The following is a 20502-nucleotide window of genomic DNA, read 5'->3' on the forward strand; positions in this document are numbered from 1 at the left end:
TGAAGATTATACTGGGGGGGTCACCAAAGGGAAGAGATTCTTCTCCCCAAGACTAAAAGCTACAGCTGAGGTTCAGGATAACGCACCTTGGGGATTGCAAGAGCTTGCAGTTGTTGCATTGTGGGTCATGGATTTAGGCAGGCCATCAAAAGGTAGATTTGCCAGCACGGTCTTAGGAACACCACAGATCCAGGAAGAGAAGGGGAGACAGGCAGGATGGCCGGGGGAATTAGAGGACTGAGGCAGAGAAATTCAATCTGATATGCCTTGCTGAGGTTAAAGAACATGGCCTACGGGGACTCCCCCAGGCTAATGGTTGTGCAAAGAAATGGCAGAGGCTGGGAAGTTCATTTGGGGACTCACTTGGGCCAAGGAGGCCATGCGAAGACAGCACATCCTGCCTCCGGGCATGGAGCCTGCAGTTCCGAGGGAAAGGGGTCAAAAGATGCAAGGCTGGGCAGGGGGAGAGGGCGGGTGGGCGGCGCGTCGTGCCCTTCTACTTCTGCATATCACACTGCAGCAGCAGGACGATGGAGGGGTCGCTCTTGGCAGCTTCCTTGAACTCTTCCAGGGTGATCTGGTCATCTTTGTCCTTGTCCATCTTGGTGAAGATCTTGTCAACACGCTGCTGGGGGGTCAACCCATCTTGGTTCATCCGCATCATGATGACTGTTCCCACCATCTTGTAGATTGCCTGAAAAACAGAAGGAAGCACCGAGGATGTTTCCCTTTGGCCCAGCCAAGCTGCCCTCTTAGCATGCCAGAGGCCTCCACCTCTACCTGCCATCCAGTCTCCAGATCCCAGCCAAGCAGAGCCAAACCCTCTGGGTTGTTGTTTTTTTAAGCTGGGGACCAGATCTGCATGGGACTGGCCTCCTTGGGCCTCTGGGGCCACTGTGGTTATCAGGCAACCCGGGAAAAGGGTGACCCGCCTTCCGACAGGAGGCTTCCTGTGCAGTGCTCAAGTGCAACAGTATCCCAGCCTCCTCAGGCGGCTGAAAGAAGTGCATCCACAGAGAACGCCAAAGTCCTCCTCTGGTACCTCAATGATCTCCAACATCTCTAGGCGGGTGATCTTGCCGTCCCCGTCCAAGTCATACATCTCAAAGGCCCAATTCAACTTTTGCTCAAAGCTCCCCCTGGAGGTGACGGAGAGAGCACAAATGAACTCCCGGAAGTCGATCGTCCCATCCCCGTTCTTGTCAAATGTGCGGAAAGCGTGCTGGGCGAACTTGGACGCGTCACCATAGGGGAAAAACTGCAGGAGAAAAGACAGGGGAGGAGCAGCCGTAACAAGGAAAGATGCTGGCAGCAGGAGACCTGTCGGGTGCTCACCACACCGTGCCATCACACGGCCTCACGAACCTTGGGACAGAGGCTCTGCCAAAGGAAAGCTGCACCTAGAAACTAGGCCTGCACCAGAAGATGGCTGCAAAATATATCCCAGAAAATATCACAAGGATCTGTATCCTATTGTGTCCCTCACATCGTTTGGACAATGTCCCAGCCAAGCTGGGTATTCGTCTCCGGCTGGTCTTAGAGGACCAGGCTTTGACCCTGTGCTGGTCTCAATGGACAGCGTGAGCCCAACGATGCTCATCAGAGCTGCCCACTTAGCCCCCCCCCCCCAGAACCCCGGATCCCTGTCCCCATACCTTGATGTACAGTTGCTGGAATTCCTCCAAGTTGAGGATGCCTGTAGGGCAGTCTTTCAGGAATCCTTTGTACCACTGTTTCAGCTCCTGCTCATTAAATTCAGTGCTCCTCACCAGGTCATCCAGCATCTCTGGAGCCAATTTACTGTTGTGTTTGCCCATTGCTGGTTCTGCAAAGAGAGAGATGCGTCAGCTTGCACGGAACTGAAGTCATCACAAGTCCTTTCCCATTAACTTCGCCTCCACTTCCCTCCCACTCCTCTGTGGAATGGAAAGACTGTAAATCCCTTGGGTAGGCAGTCGCCTCCTCATTCTTTGCGAAGGGCCGTGCAGGTGAAGGGCCCTCCCTGCACTACTGAATAATGAAAAGCAGCCAGAATGGCATTGACTGACTCAAAAAGAACAGAGAGGCGCTACGGAGAGGGCCTGGCAGAGCAAACAGCCCCGGGTTACTCAAAGCGAGCCAAGTCACATCTTCACATCTGCAACTTCTCTGCATGAGGCTTGCTGACGAACCAAACTCTGCCATTAGAGATTGTGAGGTATGGAAATTAGCAGGTGAAGCCTTCCGCAGCTTGGAGATAAACGTCCTCATCTCATAACTGTTGCAGATCAAGCTGTCGTTTATGCCACAACTGCATCAGGGTGTGTTTCAAGAACTAGCAATGCTTACACTCCATGTGGCTGCAAAAACGTAATCTGGGATACAGAGGAGTCATCTCCACAGCTGGATGTGTGTGTGTGTGTGTGTGTGTGTCAGTGTTTCTCCCCTTCCCACACACTCAGGAGCCCCACCCCTCTCTCTGGACAACACTCCAGTCCAACATATTGAATTATTCTTGCTATAAGTTCCTAAATTGGGCCTTTGTCATCTACATGACAAAGAACACCATGGTGTGTTTGTGTGATGCCAACTGGTAGCAAAACCCACCTTGGCCTGCTCTTGCTCCTTAACAGAGGTTTAATATGAAGAAATCAGTAGTGAAGCTTTCCACGGCCTGGAGGTCAACACAATCACTTTGTAAAAGAAGGAGATCAAGCTACTAATAAAGGCATAGCTGCAGGGGCCAATTCGGAAGCTGGCAACCCAAGTGTATATGTGGATGAGTTTGACCTGTGTTGACAGTAAATTATAGCAAAGTTATTGTTGTGGGGGGAAAGTACATTTAAAGGAAGCACAACAAATATACTTTTAACAAACTGCTGCTTCTTTTTTTGAATTTATAAACAGACATATCCAAGAGAGAGGCTTTAAAACTTTGCTGAGAATCTTGTATTCTCCCCCTCTACCCCTGACTTGGGATTTAGAGCTTTTGGACAGGTCCCTGTTCAGTTGTGTTTTTAACAGGATTTTGCTCTGAAGCAATTAATAAGAACAACCAAGAGTTTCTGGCACTTTCCTAATTTGGGGTCCTCCAGATACATTATACCACAACTCCCATGCTGGTTCAGGATAATGGGAGCTGTAGTCTAACCTATGGGGGAGCAAAAAAAATGTCCTTAAGGTGCCAGAAGCATCCTTCTTGTTTTTGCTGCAACCCCTCTGGAAGCATTAGTGCACAACACTGTTGACCTGCATGCTATGAAAAGTTCAACTTGTCCATTCCAGAGGGACAAATCCCAGCTCCAGGCATCACTACAGACCAGCCTAATGCAACCAGTTGGACATCAGGAAAAACTTCCTGACTGATGAAGCAGCACGACAATGGAACCAATGACTTAAGGAGGTTGTGGGCTGGACAACCATCTGTCAGGGATGCTTTAAGGTGGATTCCTGCATTGAGCAGGGGTTGGACTCGATGGCCTTATAGGCCCCTTCCAACTCTACTATTCTATGATTCTATAATTCTATGAATGCAAGGAAGCTCTGGCCCTGCGCAGACAATCAAAGGATGAGGGAAAATAGATTTGCAGCAGCTGGTCCAACCTACACATTCATCTCGTGTCCTATCCACCGTTTCAAACCACATTGACTGACCATGTGGAGCAGGAGGAGAGACTGTCTTGGCCAGGCCAGCCCTGCACGTTCAGCCGGGGGATCCTACAAAGCCCTGCGGGGTGCAATTATGGGTGTGTCAAGCTCCTCCCATGTGATCAGGAATCCAATGTTTTTATGGTGGTGGTTTCTCCCACCCTTCTGACTGGCACACCTGGTTATCTGCCCATAATTTTTATCCTCACAACAATCTACCCTATGAGGTTATGCAACAGAATTATACATGTTAATCTTTTATATAATAGAGCATATTTAAACCAACCATGTGCACACCTGAGCACACACATAACCACCCTGTAAGAATGCAGGTGCCACCAAGTTTGCCTAGTAAGCTTCATGGCTATGTGGGACCTTGAATGCAAGTCTCCTGCCCTAGCCCAACACTAGCCACACCCCACACTAGCTGCGTATATCTCCAGGGGGTTCTTGATTATACATCATTGTTGTCATCATCATCTCTCTCCATTTTTCCTCTTGCAAGAACTCAAGGCAGCTTACATTTCCCTTCCCCTCTCCATTTTATCCTCAAAACAACCCTGTGAGGTAGGATAGCACTTCTTGCAGCTGATGAAGTGGACTCTAGTTCCATGGAACCCAAAGCTATAATGGGTTAATCTCCAAGGCACCATAAGACTCCTTGATGCCTAGCCAGGGTGGAGTAGTGGCTAGAGTGTTGGCCTTGGACTAGGACTTGGGTGACCCAGGTTCTAATCCCCACTCAGCCATGGAAACCCACTGGGTGACTTTGAGCCAGTCCCTAGCTCTCAGCCTAACCTACCTCATAGGCTTGTCGTGAGGATAAAATGCGAGTTCTGGGGGAGAGTAGTTGGGGAGAAGACCCATGTATGCCACCTTGGGCTGCTTGGAGGAAAAGGTGGGATTTAAATGAAAGAAAGAAAGAAAGAAAGAAAGAAAGAAAGAAAGAAAGAAAGAAAGAAAGAAAGAAAGAAAGAAAGAAAGCCAGCCAGCCAGCCATGGTCATATGTCAACTATTATAGGCTGGGAGAAATGCTGACTAGCTACCATCTCAATGTCCTAATTCACCTCAGACCCTGGCTTGCTTAGGGCTGTGACCAAGCTTCAAACAGCTGCACTTTCTCAGGTGTTTGTTTGTTTAACTCAGCCCTTCCCTGGAAGGAAACCCACTTCAAAGGAGTCATCTGTGCCAAAGGATTGTTCTCCAGACTGACCCAGAAGCTTGGTTTGCAGATCAGCAAAACACATCACAGCTGGGAAAACTGCTTTCCAGTTAGCTCTGAAGCCTCATAGGCTGCACAGAGGTGAGCAGGTGCCTGGAACTCCATGTGTAGAGATGGACAAGGAGGCTGGAGCAATGCCAGCTGTCCCACTTAACCCCATGGTTGCCACCAACATTTGCTCAGTGCAGTAAGTCTCAAAAAGAGAGAGAGAGAGAGAGAGAGAGAAGGGGATGTTGCAGTCCAATGAATATGGAGGGTGCCAGGTTGGAGCAGGCGACAGTACAGGCTGCAAACAAAGGGCTTAGCTGCAGAATTTGGTCAGCCCTGGAACGCACAAGGCAAGAATAAAATTCAAAGAGCGTCTCCCTCTATGATAGGAAAGAAACAGCAAGTAGACCCTGGCTCTATTCAATCTACAAATGAAATTCTTCCATGGGAGGGCGTACTTGCTCTACGGAAGGTGTCCGTCCTTCGGCTGTGTTCCCATAGCAAGATGATTTATGTCCTGCTCCTAATTTTCCTGCAGTGGTAATGGCATCTCTTTGGTTTTGTCTGGATGTACACAGAGTAATTGCCCATCACAATGCCGCCCTGAGCCCACATTTCCTTCGGCTGTTCTTTCAGGTGAGAAGCACTCCCGCCGTTCCTCTATGCGGACACAGAAACACGTGGTGTGCTGCTTGTCTGCCACGTGTCTCTTGCTGAAAACAGCAGTGTTTAAGGGCGATTTTTATGGACGTATGCCGGGGAAGGCGACAGGTGGCGGCAGCCAGCCAAGGTTTTCTGGCCCACATCCACCGCCTGTCTCCATGTGCCTACTACAGCCAGGTCTCTCTCCTTCAGACCTCGCCATGTCTACGGGAAGAGGTCGTCTGCCGGACAAAATCCTGCATTGCCCCCAAGCTCTTCTGTCCTCAGCTCCTGCCCTCCTCCCCACAAAGAGATCAAGCTACACACTGCAGGACTCAGCATACCACAATTGCTCAAAGGAGCCTCTTATTGTGCATCTATCTTTTCACACACACCCCACACACACACCCTCCTATGCAGCTTGCAGAACTTGGTCAAGGCAAGAGAGGAGTCCTCCATCGCTAGTCGGCAAGAGCTTCCAACCACGCAGCCTTGGCATTTCCTTGCTGGTGGAAATAGAGCAACAGATGGCTGATGGGAAGAGCCTTGTGCCTGTGGTCCCTCCACGGTGCTCTTTGAAAAATGTCTTCACATACACATGCAGAAAGGCTTGTTTGCTTAGAAAGGTCCCCACTTGCACGAGTCTCTTATGACAAGCACAGCTGTTCACATGCCGTTACAGCACAATCCCACGCAGGTTTCCTCAGAAGTAAAACCCACTGTGTCCAGTGGGAGTTGCTCTCAGGTAGGCATCCATCAGACAGCAGCAGTAATACTTGCAACCACACAGTGCCGATTCTGCAACCATCTACAAAAGGCTGCAACCCTAAGAACACCTCCTAGAAGGGAAAGGCCTGCTGGGCTCAGCACGATTTGCTTCTGGGTAAACAGGCATAGCATCAGGCCACAAGAAAGAGCAACGCTGTCCTAGTAACTGCAAGTTCCGGGTCATCCCTATTTCCTGCAAAGAGGTTTCCCAGAAAGCGAAGACTGGACTTTTATGCCACCTCCCTTACTTCCTCCAAACCCCTCATCAAAGCCCACATTTCCCATCAAACCTTTGCCATAACCACTTACTTCTCATCCCATACTGCAACTGACAACACAAACCTTCATGTGTCTACTCAGAAGTAAGCCCTGCTGAGATCCATGTACAGGATGCAACTTCACTGCAAGACGTGTGTATTCTTTTCCCCCATTTGCCACTGCCTCCGTTTCTGTCACCTCCAGCCAGGACTTTGCCCTCGTATACTAGGAAGTGCCATGCAGACCAATGGTACCCTCCTCATCAGAAACCAGCGTTCCCCCTCCTGGTACCAGGTGTGTTGGACAGCAACTCCCATAATTCCCCAGGCAGCATAAAAATGGTCTCAAACCCCAGCCGCAGATCCACCTACATTGCAATCCTACGCACGTTTGCTTAGAAGCAAATTCCACTCTCGGCCACAGGGATTGCTCACTATGAAGTGTGCTTAGAATTGCAGCTTACAGAACTACAATTGCTATAGCTCATTGAGGGTAAACAATGGCGATTAAGCTGTTTTCAAACAAGTACACAATTGCAATATGTATCTGCATCAAATGCACGGGCCACAGGGCGTAGGCATTTGCCAACAGCACCGTCTTCACTGGCCTTCCACCCTGGAGATGCTTGTTGCAGCCATGTGGGCGATGCAGGGAAGGCAGTGCAGCCTGCAGTGTGATTGGATGCCAACGAGAACTGGGCTCCTCTACCAGTGCAGAAGAGGGAATTTGGACAGGCACAGCTTTCCTCACCTGCCCCCCAAACCAGTAAAGCTTCAGGATCCCCGCTATCCTTGGTTGCATCTGGACAACCCCACCAGGGTACACAGCAGGCGTCACAGTGACAGCAAATGAGGCTAATAATAGGAAGCTCAAAAATGACCAGCAGCCAATGGAGAGCAGGCAACGCTGCCATCTGGATGCTGCCCTGTGTCAAACATGGTGAGATGAATCAAGGCCTCAGGGTCTTGTCATTAAAGCATGCTCTCTCCCAGCTTGCATCTCCTTGCACAGGTGGAAGATGACAGCTCAGAGGCGGCAGCGCCTCTATTTTGCATGCAGGTGGTCCCAGCTGAGTTCAATAATTCTCAGCATCTCCGGTTGAACACAGGAATGGCTGGGCTGGATCAGACCAAAGGCATATCTAGTCCAGCATTCTCTTCACACAGTGGCCAACCAGAGGACAACAGTACACTCCCATTCATGTTTCCCAGCAACTGGTATATAGAATCATCCTGCCCTCAATACTGTAGGAAGCATATAGACATTGTGACACAGGCCAGATCTACACCAAACAGGATATAGCACTATGAAAGTGGTATGAAAACAGTGTATAAGAGGCAGGAGCCACACGACTGCTTTATAGCGGCATTGAAGTGCACGGACAACTGTTGGGGCCCATGACACATACCCTATACCACTTTCTTAGTGCTATATCCTCCTTGGTGTAGATCTGGCCACAAAGTACCCAAGCATATAGACATTACTCGTTTAACTAATTTTATGTATTATATTGTGTTTGGTGGTGTTCCCTGTCTCGATTCAGAGGGAGAGGCAGGTAATAAATAAATATAATATTTATTATTACTCTTTCTTACACTGAATCACATTTGTTGTTTTCATGCCCACTCCTCCAGTGGGAAGAGATCCTTTTGGAGATCTTCACAGCCTTTTTTTGTTTCAACCACCCTAAATAATATGCTGTCGTCAGCAAACTTGGCAATCTTACTGCTCACCTATAACTCCAGCTATTGGGTAGGGCAGAAATGTAATAAAATAAAATCTCTAAATGAACAAATACATGAACAAATTTAAAAGCATCAGTCCCAAACAGGTCCTTTGAGCATCACCAGACAGGATTAAATCACATTTCCCTACTGTTGCTTTTCTGTCCCACAAGAGGGAAGAACAGATTCCTCTTTCTTCACAAGGGGAAGAAAGAGAAAGCAGCAACGACCATGTGTCCCATTCAGTGGGCGTTTTCATTGTGCTGCTTTTCCTGCACACAGCAGAAAATGGCGACAAGTTTCTCCTAAAAAAATAATAATCAGATTTACCAGGTCTTATTTTGTCACAGAAAATAGAGCAAGAGGAGCAGGAGACATGAGGCAGATGGCATCGTCAAAAGGACCCTCGAAAAACTGTGAGTGGCCAGTACCAAGCGTGTGATAAAGCGTTCATCTGATGACGCTCTTTATATCCCTCCATTGCAGGAACTGGCAATTTATCTGTTCTCGGCATTCTGTTACCAACCTGTAAGAGCACCTCGCCTATTACCCCAATCAGAGTTTTTGGTTAAGAATCTCATCAAAACCCTTTGGGAAGTCTAATTAGACAATGACAATCAAATCAGCCCTGCCTACGTGTTTACTAACACTTTCAAAGAACTTGAAAAGGTTAATGAGTTTTGCAGGAGTGATCTTGACTCTCTTTCAATAGGACTTTCTTCAATATGCTTGATAATTTTATCTTTCATCTTTAAGAATGCTTTCCACCAATTTACTCAGAAAGTTTACTGGCCTGGAATTTTCCCATTGGATTCGTTTTTAAAAAATTGGTGTTACATTGGCCATTCTTCAGTCCTCTTATACAGAGGCTGATCTTAGGGACATGTTAATATTTTTGTTAGAAGGTCAGCAGTTTCATATTTGAATGCATCAAGAACTCTTGCATGGATACCATCTGGACCCAGGGATTTGTTAGCTTTCAGTTTGTCAATAAGGTCTTGAATTTCATATCTTGTCACCACTATTTCCCTCAGTTCTTCAAGACTCCCTTCCTGAAAATATCAGTTCAGACATAGGCATCTGCCCCCTACATTTTCTGCAGTTACAGTAGATCCAAAGAATTCATTCAGCTTCTCCACATTCTACTTGGACTCTTTTAACTGTGGTCAGCCGGTGGTCCAACCGCCCCCCCAAGCCAGGTTCCTGTTCTAATATAAATAATTCTTTATTGTTGGTCTTAATGTTATTAGCGATATGCTCCTCAAAATCCTTAGTTGTTTTGCTTTTTGCATTCCCTACTATTGCCTGCTTGTATTTCCTTGTGCAAGTTCCTTTTTGTTCTCGTTTGGGCAAGGGATGCCATCTTTTCCCCAATAGCTTCCTTGACACTAGTTGTAAAAGCAGGGGTTAGACAACATGCAGCCTGCATGTGGCTCTCCGCCACTGTGTTGTTGAAATTCACAGCCACAGCAGCAACAATTTTAATGGTTTAGCAGCAAACCACTATGGAGCATTAAAAGGGTCAAATTTAACCTGGGAACAAACTACATTTTGACCCTTTTACCACTCCATAGCTGGTACAGAGCTTAAGAACTCCTTTGACTCCTTTAACGTTCTGTTGCAATTTGCACTGAAATTCAGTGTCAATGTTTTTGCTGCTGCAATACTCAACAATAGTAGGAATGCAGCTTATGTAGTAGTCTGGAACTGAGGGGAATGGGCCCTGATCTGCCTGAGGTTCCCCATCTGTGTGTTAAAGGATCAGATAAGCCAAAGGATCTGGTAGCAGGTATGTGGGTATAGCAGGAGAACCTCTGTCAGGTCTCCCAGAGAGCCTTTGCTAGTTTGAGAACACAATACTGGTCTAGAGAGAGCCATGGCTTGACAACGGTGTATGACAGGTACATAAGTAGAAACGCCACTACTGTTGCCAGGGCTCTTGCCAGGCCCAAGTGCTTTGAGGACTGAGGTGCATGTTATTTTGGAGAAAGAAGCAAAAGAGGGCTGGCAAATGTGGACCTCATTAGCCAGCGGTGCTGTTTGGCAGAGCGGCCACATGTAGCCTTCTCAAGGAAAAGGGGTGTTGATATTCCCTTGCTGCTTCCCCTTCAGCATGTATCTTGGTGCCAAGCAACTGACAACCACACGCTTAACATGTTTACCCTTCTCTCTTGCATTTCAAGGTGTGTGTGTTTTTTACCTTCATGGAAGTCAAAGGCTGGTTGAAGAGTTTTCCATTTTCTGGTCAGGTTTTCATTCCTGAAGCTGTGGTGAGAAGGTGCAGTAATATCACCAAAGAAAATGGCAGAAGTCACAAGGCCTTCTTCACCATCATGGGACAGTTATTATTTGCAACCTAAAACAACTATCCATTCAGCCTCCCCTACATTGCAGTGGTGAAGAATTGGTGGGGAGTGAAAGATTTTCTACAGAAAGAAAGGTGGATGTAAGAAAAGCCTTGCAGGAACAGGCCACAGTCTGGCAAACTCTTTCCCAGAGTGGCCTTGATGCCTTCAGGAGAGAGAAGCAAGACATGAAGGAAACAGCCCAGCCCAGCCCAGCCCACGCTGTTGTTCTCCAGCAAACGGTATTCAGAGTTACAGTATTCCTGAAGATGGAGGTTCCATTTAGCTGTTCCACAAGTAGCCCTTCATAGACTTCACCTCTACCTCCTCAAATGTGTCTAATCTTTTAAAGTGGCCACCAAAGCAAATTCCATACATTGTGAAAAATAGTTAACAACAACATATTTTGTACTTCTATGGTAGTCAGCGTGGTGCAGTTGAGAGAGTCTTGAGTTGGAACATGGGCCTCATCTCTAGTCCCAAAGCTCACCGAGTGTCACATCCATTTTTGGAGGACGACATGGGTGTTAAAGAACTCCAAAATGTGCTACAGGACAAAGTGATGTGTGGATCTCTGAGTTGCACCATGCTCCTTCTCAGCCTAATCATTAAAGAAAAAAATCTAAAAGGAGAAAACAATATTTCTAGAAGAGGGCATCATCATTTTGCCCACTTTTTTTTAGAAAACCAGGCTGAGAAAGAGTTCTGTGTAAGTGGAAAGCATGTTCGCTGCATTAGGAACCTTGGTCAGTGCTGTGAAAGCTATCATTCTACTGTCCCTATAAATCTTGTTCTAACACTCAAAATAGATACTTATTCTGATAAATAATAATAATGAAAGTCTAAATAAGAGCTGTCCCTTAAGGACTGCCTGGTTGCCTGCTGCCCCCCTCCCAGTCTCTACTGGGGTATTTATGTTCAGGGAGAGATTTGGGGGCAGAGAAAGGAGGGGCCATCACCACATCACCCATCCCTGTTAAACAGAGCAGCTGGTGCTGTGGCTGCCATGGCAACAGCTGCACTGTAGCAAAATGGTTCCTAGCCGCCGCGCACATCCCCGAAGCTACCAGCGAACCCTTTCATCCTCGTGTGTCTCCCCCACTTCTTCACACACACCCCTTAATTCCACAGGCCTTTTATGATCAAGCAAGAGAAGAAGAAAAACGGACTCCCCACCCTTAAATCACTTTCCCCCCCATTTGGGGGAAGGAACATAAACTACCACCACAAAAAATATCTAGATCCCCCCTCCCACCACACACACACTTCTAAGCAGGTATGTCCTCTCCGTGTCCCTTGACTGGTGCTCATCACCCCAGATTCAAAAGCCAAGCAATTTCCAGCGGGAGATATTTCACAACCATCATGTCACATGGGAGGGGGCTGAGGAGTCACCCCCAACAGCTGCCTACTTTCTCCCGCTCTCTTCCTTACACACTTGCTCATTAGACAAAAAAAGCGTTCAGGCTGTAGGAACAAGGGAGGAATAGAAAATTCAAATCTGCAGGGCCATTTTCACGTCAAGCATTGATGGTGTGCTGGGGTGTTTGGTGCTGGAATCACAGCAGTGAAAACAAGGAGGGAATATGAGGGAATGCCCCTTCATAGGGGTGTTGTTTCTGGGGGTATGCCTTTGGACTTGTCCACTTTTGAACATTTAGAAGAGGGAGCCAGTAGCTCATGTTTAGGAAAGTCTGATGTGAGAAGCAGCTCAAGTTTTGCAAAGTTTGCTTGTCAAACCAAGATTGGAACTACCTGGCTCCTGAGGTCTGGGGAATGCCTTTGCCTGCACAACATTCAGCATTTTGAGCAGCAGTGCTGGGGAAAAGCATTCTAACTGTGCCCTTGGAGAGCCACTGCCAGTCAGGTTGCAAAGCCCAGGGCTAGGTGGACCAGTGAGCTAACTCAGTATAAGGCAGCTCCATACAAGGTCAAGGTGAACTTGCAAATGAATTGAAATCTTGTTGGACACCTTTGCTTGAACAGTCAGGACGAAAGAGGGCAACCCACATTTTCAGCAGCTTGGAGAACCTGCCACATATGTATCCTCATGCTTCCCATGAAGCTTGCTCTGTTCTTGGCCAGCGTAATTTAAACGATGTCAGCAACATTATATAGGAACCCAAAATGGAAGGCAGCGAAGCAGGCCTGAACAGAGTACAGACTTGGGAGAGCTTATTTCAGAACTGGAGCCTTCAAATTGCGCATTTTGCCGTCTGCTGAAAATGGGGGGAGGATGTGCATTCATATGCCAGGGAGGGTGTGTGTGTACGCGCATGCGCGTATATGTATGTGTAGGTGTCTCTCTGCCCTTCATCATGTCCTCTCTCTGCCACGTCTCTCTCCCCACCCCCTGCACTTTTCTCATGGGCTGCACAGATCATGCAAGGATTCCCTGTCAACCATGTGCAGCGATGGTTGTCAGTACAGACTGTACGGTGCTGACCCAAGACATCTTGTCATGTTAAGTAGTTCCCAGACAATGAACACACACACCCCAATCTGCTGGGCTAGTACTTTATAAAGCCTGGCTGCCCCGTTCAGATACCAATTCCTGACTTCATCTCTCTTCTTTCTCATGGCGTCTCCTGAAGTAGACAGCTTCAACGAGCTGCATGGCAGCCAGGGCCCTACTCTAAGCCAGTGGCACCTCCCTATCTGGCCTTCAGGACTGGGGAACTCTCAGGTCCCCAGAAACAGAACTGTCAGGATGCACCCTAGTTTTTCTAAATCCTACAATAGCACATAATGGCCAATAGACACCATGGTCGTATTTCATGTCCTTGCCTTGCTTATGGCCATATTTCCCTCCATCAAACCCTGAGAGGCAATGCCCTAGAGCCACTGCTGTAAATTCCAGGGAGAAGTACAGCAGGGTGAGAATGCAGATTTGTGGCTGGGCTAAAGGAATCTCTGCCTAGCCTGTGAGCTGCAGAAAGTTGCCTCCCTTTCTGGTCAACACAGGCCTCCTGTGCTGGCTGGGACAGGGAAATTTTTTTGCATAAGAGAACAGAAACCCTGTTGTTAAGAAGCCACTATTTGCATGACCCTCCCTGAAGAAGTTGTAATTCAGCTAGTAAAGGTGGGTTTTTGTGTTATCTGTAAAATCCTTGTTCACATAGGGTTATTTCTGGGGTAAAATCTCACCTTTTTTAGAAGGAAAAAGACATCCTTTTCCCTATGTTCTGTTTTCCTTAAACAGGTATTATTTATCTCATTTGCAGTGTGTAAATTTCTGATACTGGGATGGGTGAGAAAGAGAACATGGCATATGGCAAGAAGCAGGGCAGGGCAGCAGAAGGCACAGAGTTTTGGAGTGAACACTGGGGTCTTCCAGAAGGGCAGGAAACTCCACAAGATCCAGAGGTTGACAGCTAACCACATGATCTCCCATTCTCCGAATTCTAAGCCTTCGCCTATTGAACCATTTCTTCACAATCATGTGGAACAGAAGCCTAAAACAACAAGGCTGAGGGCATGAGGCTGTGGAAAGTCATCTGTACCTGACATCTGGAAAATGGAGAACAACGCAGTGGGGTTTCAACACACCTCCACCCAGAATCTCTTAAAAGGATACAGGTAATCTCAATATGTGGGAGGCTCACCTGGTGCCAACATTGTTATCTTTTCAGTGCCAGGTCAAGACTTTTCTCTTCTCCCAGGCATTTAACAGCATTTAACAGCATATGCTGAGTTTTAACTGACCTGAGAACAGTTGTTTTAAATGGATACTGTTGTTTTTATACTTTTGGTGGTTTAAAATTTTGTATATCTGTACTTAAAGTTCATTGTTTTTAACTTTTGTAGCCGCCCAGAGAGCTTCAGCTATGGGGCGGTATATAAATGTAACAAATAAATAATCCCAAATTGGGCTGGAGGGAACTCAGCACAGAAAGACGGTGTATGAAAAAGGAAGTGTATTATGGGAAGTTTTATTTTTTAAAACCGGTGCCATCCACAATCCACAAAACAGTCCCGGCAACAAACAGAAGAAACACGCAAATTTGAACATCACATGATAATTGCTTCCGATGTGCAGTTTTTCCACCACCCCACAATATTCATCCGTACACCTCCAGGGCTTCTTTCCAAAGCTAAGACAAACCCAGGACCATAAACCATGGAAAAGTGATGCTGCCTCAGATTTGCATCCATGTACCCGAGCTGCCACCTCCAATGCAAAGGTAACAGCCACAGGGACCCTCAATGCCAGGGTGAGAGTTGAAGAACCTGCATCAGATCAACAGTGATGAATTTTAGTGGATGGGAGGCTGAGCAATGAATCAGGAGGCACTGGTTCAAAACTCACCTCTGCCAGAACATAGTTTAGTGAACAGACAACACTGAGCTGTCCCACTCTGCAACAGCAGTATAATAACTGTTATTGCAGAATAATAACACAGAATAATACTGTTCGACCTTATAAAGCTGTGGTGCAAGATAATTTGTGTGCTTTTCTGATCTCTGGCCCATTCAGATAAAAGGGAACCCATGCCGTCTATGTCCACTCATGCATACATGTAGAGGGGAATAATGCATAAAGAACCCAGAGAACTTGGGCTATGGGGAAGTATAGAAATAATAATAATAATAATAATAATAATAATAATAATAATAATAATAATTTCACATTCCTTGCTCACCAGAAGGGCTTGTGGGAGGGAAGAACCCCTCCCTCTTTGAGTTTTTAAATTTTTTAAAAAAGGCTTTTCTCCAGCTTACTTTTTCCCTTGGCGGGTAGGATTCCAAAAAGTGACGCACTTTTGCTTTGGAAGGAAACTGCAGAAGTCATCACCTGCAGTTTGGTCACCTGGAGCAAGGGAGGTAACTTAGGAGAAGTCTTATTCATCGATCCCATTGATTTATTTCCATGTTACTTCTGAGTAGACTCACTGAAGATCAGATTGCCAGAGTGCATCTGATTTGAAAAAGGGAAAGATTTAAGGGCTGCCCAATGACATTTTGGTGCTGGAGGGAGAAAATCCAGATAGCCCCCATTCCACACATACTAATTAACATGGGCTACAACACAGAGAGAGATTCTCCTGCTCTTCGAAATATATGGGAGATAAAAACATTGTGTTCATACTCAGACACGTACCAGGATCTCTTCAAATGTTCTGCAACTCAACCCATCTCAGATTACGCCCTGACTGCTCCCCTTCATAGAAGGGTTTGATCTCTTGCAAAACCCACTACATAGACTGGCTAGAGGCATCTGCTTGCAATGGCTGGAATAAGCACAGCAGGGACACCAGAACACCCCTATCTCAATGCAGTTTGATTAGCATTTGAATACAGCCAAGGGTGACCAACACAGGGCACTAAGGCTTGCCCAGAAGAGAGGAGGCGGCAGAGAACATTCCTTTACCTGCATTATGGTCCTGCCACCCAAAGGTGACTTTCAAACTGGAACCAAAGCAAGAGCTCCTTGCTCTATTTTTCTTTTCTTAGCTCTACGGGCTTGAAAATAGCCACTCGCCTGTTGTGAATAAGAATTGCCTCTGGAAAACTGAGCCCAGAAGTGTTCTCTGACTTCGAAGAGAGCTCATTCTTTCCCCTCTCTTTTTAAACCATCAAGGTGCCAAAAATGGCCAGTCTGCACTGTGGCGGCTGATGGGTGAGCAAAACCTTTTATGGGCTAGTAGCTTTTGTACTTGCTTTCGTAGCAAGGCTGACTGACCCTATATTTTCAGGAAAGACAGAGAAGAATCCCTGAAGTTCTGCATCCTCTGCAGTATTTGTGTGTCTGCGTCCATGCGTGAGAAAGAGAGGGGGTGGAGTAACAGTCAACTGACCTCCCCTTCATTCAATCCAACTAGCAAGACAATGTAAGTGAGCACATAGGCATATATCAGCCTCGTCCACGGTGCCAGGGCTTCAGCACTGAGGGATGATCACGTACACTCCAAATACAGTCCCTATTTAAGACTCGTGTGTTTTCTGGTACTTCTTCCTGTTAAATCATTGGTCCTATTTTGGAGGGTCTGCCTTTTAAAAATGAGCATATTGTGCCCATGCAGACTTGGACTCCATCCAGGGTCAGCCCCCTCTTTTGGGGTCTTTAAAAGTTACATCTCTGACTGGGGGCTTTTTGACTCTAGGGTGCATGCAGATGTACATGCCAGTGCAGGGCTTCTTTTCCATCCCTCTGAGAACCACCTTTCCACACAGGAACTCCATTCACAAATAACAGGGGCCAATGGTGGGCTAATTAAGCCATCATTTGCCTTGGCCGTGTGCCACCGCCATTTTGAAGGAGCAACCTTCAATCAGAGGTTATTCTGTGATGTGCGAACATGGACACTATGGGTTAATTGTGGGGTAAACGATCCGAAGTTAACTATGGGTTGTTTAAATCCACAATTAACCCACATTGTGTGGGTATGCATGGTCCGATTGGAGGTTGCATATTCAAAACGGCAGCACCACACAAACTTGGCAAATTGTGGTTTAATTAATGAACCCACATTTTGCCACTATTATGTGTGAACTGGGTCAAAATGTGCTTTGAGTGACAAATGTTCTCTAAGAAGTCCAAACAGATCCACTGCAAGATCAAATACTGCATTGCATATTTTTTAGGAAACAGCTTTACTCACAGCCCCTGTTTCAGGATCTCTTGCACAATGTGTGTTTATGAGGGGTGGGGTGGGGTAGGCTTAGGGGGTGTGAAAAAATGGTGTTGCAAGTACAGGAGGGTGTCCCTATTTTTGTCTGTGCCACGTTCTGAAATCAGTGCAAAATGGGCACAAATATCCCCCCACCCCTCCAGATCGTTGGAGCGCAGTCAGGGCTGCAGGGCTGACTTGCCAATTCTCTCTCCCCCCCCCCCCCACCGAGAGGAGGCCACATCACCCGCTTCCCTCCCTCTGCCCATCTGCTCTTTCCCAGAGGAAGGAACCTTTTCCCTCCACCCCACCCCCGTCATGTCAGCCATGGAGATTTTATGAGATCAGACACTGTCTATTTGCTTCTTGAAAGGAGATGGAGGAGAGAGAGATTTTGGAGGGAAATTGCGACGGGAGAAAAACCAAGAATTCTGGATCGATGCCAGCATGCAAGCGGGGTGGAGAGGAAGCACTTTGCACCTCCCTTGTAGAACGGAACCATGTCTAGGGCGCAAAACCTATTTTGAATCCCATGGCTCAAACCTATAACATGTGAAAGAAACATAAAGACATGGATATCTCTGAGCATAGGCAGAGTGTTTTCCAAGCGCATTGCTAAGCTTGGGCCTATAGGACTTATGGCCCCAAATCTATTTCTCAGGGCCCCAGAACTCTCCTATAGAGCCCTCAGTATCCATTGGTGCCCATGGAAGCCTTTCCCCCCTCAGCTCAATGGCCAGGCCGAAGGAATTTTTCAACAGGAATTGCAGCTGGGGAGTACAGGGTTAACTCTCACCTTCTCACATGCTGCAACACCCACCCACCCACCCTCCAATTTTTACCCCCTGCATCACAACTGAATTTATTTGTTTAAAAAAAAAACTAAAAACTTTTCCATTGGTTTGGGATGATCTTAGGCAGGGTAAAGATTCATTGAACAATTTAGAGCATTAGAATATAAGAAGAGCCCTGCTGGATCAGACCAAGGGTCCATCTAGTCCAGCACACTGTTCACACAGCGCCAACCAGCTGTCTACCAGGAACCCACAAGCAGGACATGGGTGCAAGAGCACCCTCCCACCCATGCTCCCCAGCAACTGGTGTACATAGGTTTATTGCCTCCCATACTGGACGTAGCACATAGCCATCAGGACTGTTTGAGATTATTTGGATGAGAGAGAGAGTAATCACCTTCATTGCCTCCTGTAATAATTAACTCCTGGTAATTATTTCTACATTTGCATGTAAAAGATATAAATGAGCATGTGCAGATTTTATGTAGTTTTGTGCCTCTATGGCCCTGGGCCCCGAATCTTTTCAGCGCCTAGCGACGCCCAGGCGCATTCCCTCCTCCCAAAGAGCCTCACCCGATCCCTTTACGTCTGGGATTGCGGTGACACAGCTTCCAAGTAAAGTTGACCCCAAGATCTCTCCGTCGAAGAATTGAACCCTGCGCCAAGCGGAACGCATTGAAACGCACACGCACTGAGTCACTCCTGGTGTCTTCCATCCATCTGAGCACCGGCAACTTCCCTTGCGCAATTTCAGTGGCGCACCTGGCAGGACCTGGCTGCCAGCAGTAGGCTGGGCACCTGGGTGAGACCCACGGCTGCCCAATCCGGAAGCAATGCACTGCGCAAAGGGGGACAGGGCTGTGCCCCGCAGGTGCCACTGAACCAAGGACGCGGCTTGGCTTTGCCTTCCCTCGCCAAAGTCCCTCTCCCTCATCCTCATCCTCCTCATCCTCCCCACCACCACCACCACCGACCTCCCGGCGGGATGCTGCTTACCTCGGCGGTTCGGCCTGACCCTCGCGGGTGCAAAGTACCCCTGGTGCGAAGTGTGAGCCGCAGGCGAGCGAACGAGAGCGCCTAAGCCATCCACCGGGGATACGCGGCGGCGTTGGCGGCTGGTCTTGTGGCTCCTCCACCTGCTCTGCCTTCGGGACCGTTTCTCCGCCTCCTCTTGTATCAGTATGCGAAGGGCGGGCCCGCCCCGGCTTTGCTCTTTGCCTCATTGGCTGCGAGGAGTGCCGCTCACCGCAACCCGCGCCAGGTGGGGCTCCTGCTCCTGCCTGTCAGCCCAAGCTGCCCGCCCCGGACCGAAATCCTCCTCTGCACACGCTCAGAGGCACGCTCAGCACCAGAAGCAGGAGGCCTCTCCGAGCACCCCGGAGGCCGGGATCGCTCAGGGCGGGCAAGGGGCGGGTTCCGCCTGCCGCGCCTTTGCTGGCGCGTGCGGCTCCAGCACGAGAGCGCGCCCCTCGCGCACGCAGGGCAGCGCCTGTGCTCCCCAAGGCGGCCGGCGGCTGTGTGCGGGAGCCCGGGGGCCTGGAAGGAGGGTGGGGATCAAAGGCGGGGGCGGGGAGGAAGGCTCCGGGGGCGGAGGAAAGAGGTTCCCCATGCGGGGCCTGGAGGTTGGAGGGCAAAGGCCGAGCACGGCCTGAGGGGCCTGGCGGGCAAGAGGGAGGCGAGGCAAACCGCCGACCCAGGAGGCCAAGGGGCAAAGAGCGAAAGGTTCGGGGGGGGGGGGGGCGCTTTAGGGATTTGCACAGCCCCAAAGCTCCCCCCCCAAGAACCTCTCGCTCTTTGCCCCTTGGCCTCCTGGGCCGCCCCACCCCCTCCAGACCCCTCCTCAAGCCCCCCCTCACTTCCATGACACCCTTGGCTGAACCCCTCAATCTCATCCCCAGCTGGCTGAGAGGCACCCCCAGGACTCCCTCCCCACTGTCCTTTCTAGGATAAGCCTTGGGATTGTAAATTCACTGGGGCAGAGACCTTCGGGGGGGAGGGGGAGGGGGAGGGGGCGGGGAGAGAAGAAAAAGGAAATGCCTAATTGCCCTGGGCACGGACGGTTCTGTTTTGCTATTAACAAACAACCAGTGTTTTGCCTGGGGACCGACGACGAACAGACACGCGGGATGTTCTGCATTTTTCCTGGAGGGTTTTTTCCTGCCCTAAATCCAAAGGGTGAAAAATCTCCCCTAATGAATTCGCGCCAGACTGAGACCCGGCTGTTCCTTCCCACACACCCGAGTCTGTGAGGAAAATTAACCCCCCAGGCTCTTACCACAAACAGCTGGAGCTTTCCCATGAGATCATGCAATTGCATCCGCTGCTCAGCACCAGGCAGGACTGAGACCTTTCCCTTCCCGTCCCCCCTCAGCCCCCACGTCCCTCTCCATATATATATATATATATGACAAAATGGAAGAGACAGTTTCTTTTGTGGGGAATAGGCCCTCATGATCTTTAAAGGGAGTAAGAAGCAGATTTCAGAAACAAATGTGAAGTGTTTCCATGGCAACCAACCAAGA

General features: G+C 48.4%; 1 protein-coding gene across 1 annotated transcript; it reads right to left on the reverse strand.

Annotated features, from left to right (window-relative positions):
* Positions 1 to 228: 228 nt before the first annotated feature.
* Positions 229 to 19078, reverse strand: HPCAL4 (hippocalcin like 4). The gene is made up of 4 exons (XM_063140175.1): positions 18977 to 19078; positions 1656 to 1825; positions 1043 to 1258; positions 229 to 694 (listed from the first exon to the last, which is right to left on the reverse strand). The coding sequence occupies exons 2-4, from the start codon at positions 1815 to 1817 to the stop codon at positions 497 to 499; spliced, it is 576 nt and encodes a 191-aa protein (XP_062996245.1). The 5' UTR covers positions 1818 to 1825; positions 18977 to 19078; the 3' UTR covers positions 229 to 496.
* Positions 19079 to 20502: the final 1424 nt, after the last annotated feature.

Source organism: Elgaria multicarinata, chromosome 13 (genome assembly GCF_023053635.1).
Source record: "Elgaria multicarinata webbii isolate HBS135686 ecotype San Diego chromosome 13, rElgMul1.1.pri, whole genome shotgun sequence".
In the NCBI taxonomy this organism is placed as follows: Eukaryota; Metazoa; Chordata; class Lepidosauria; order Squamata; family Anguidae; genus Elgaria; species Elgaria multicarinata.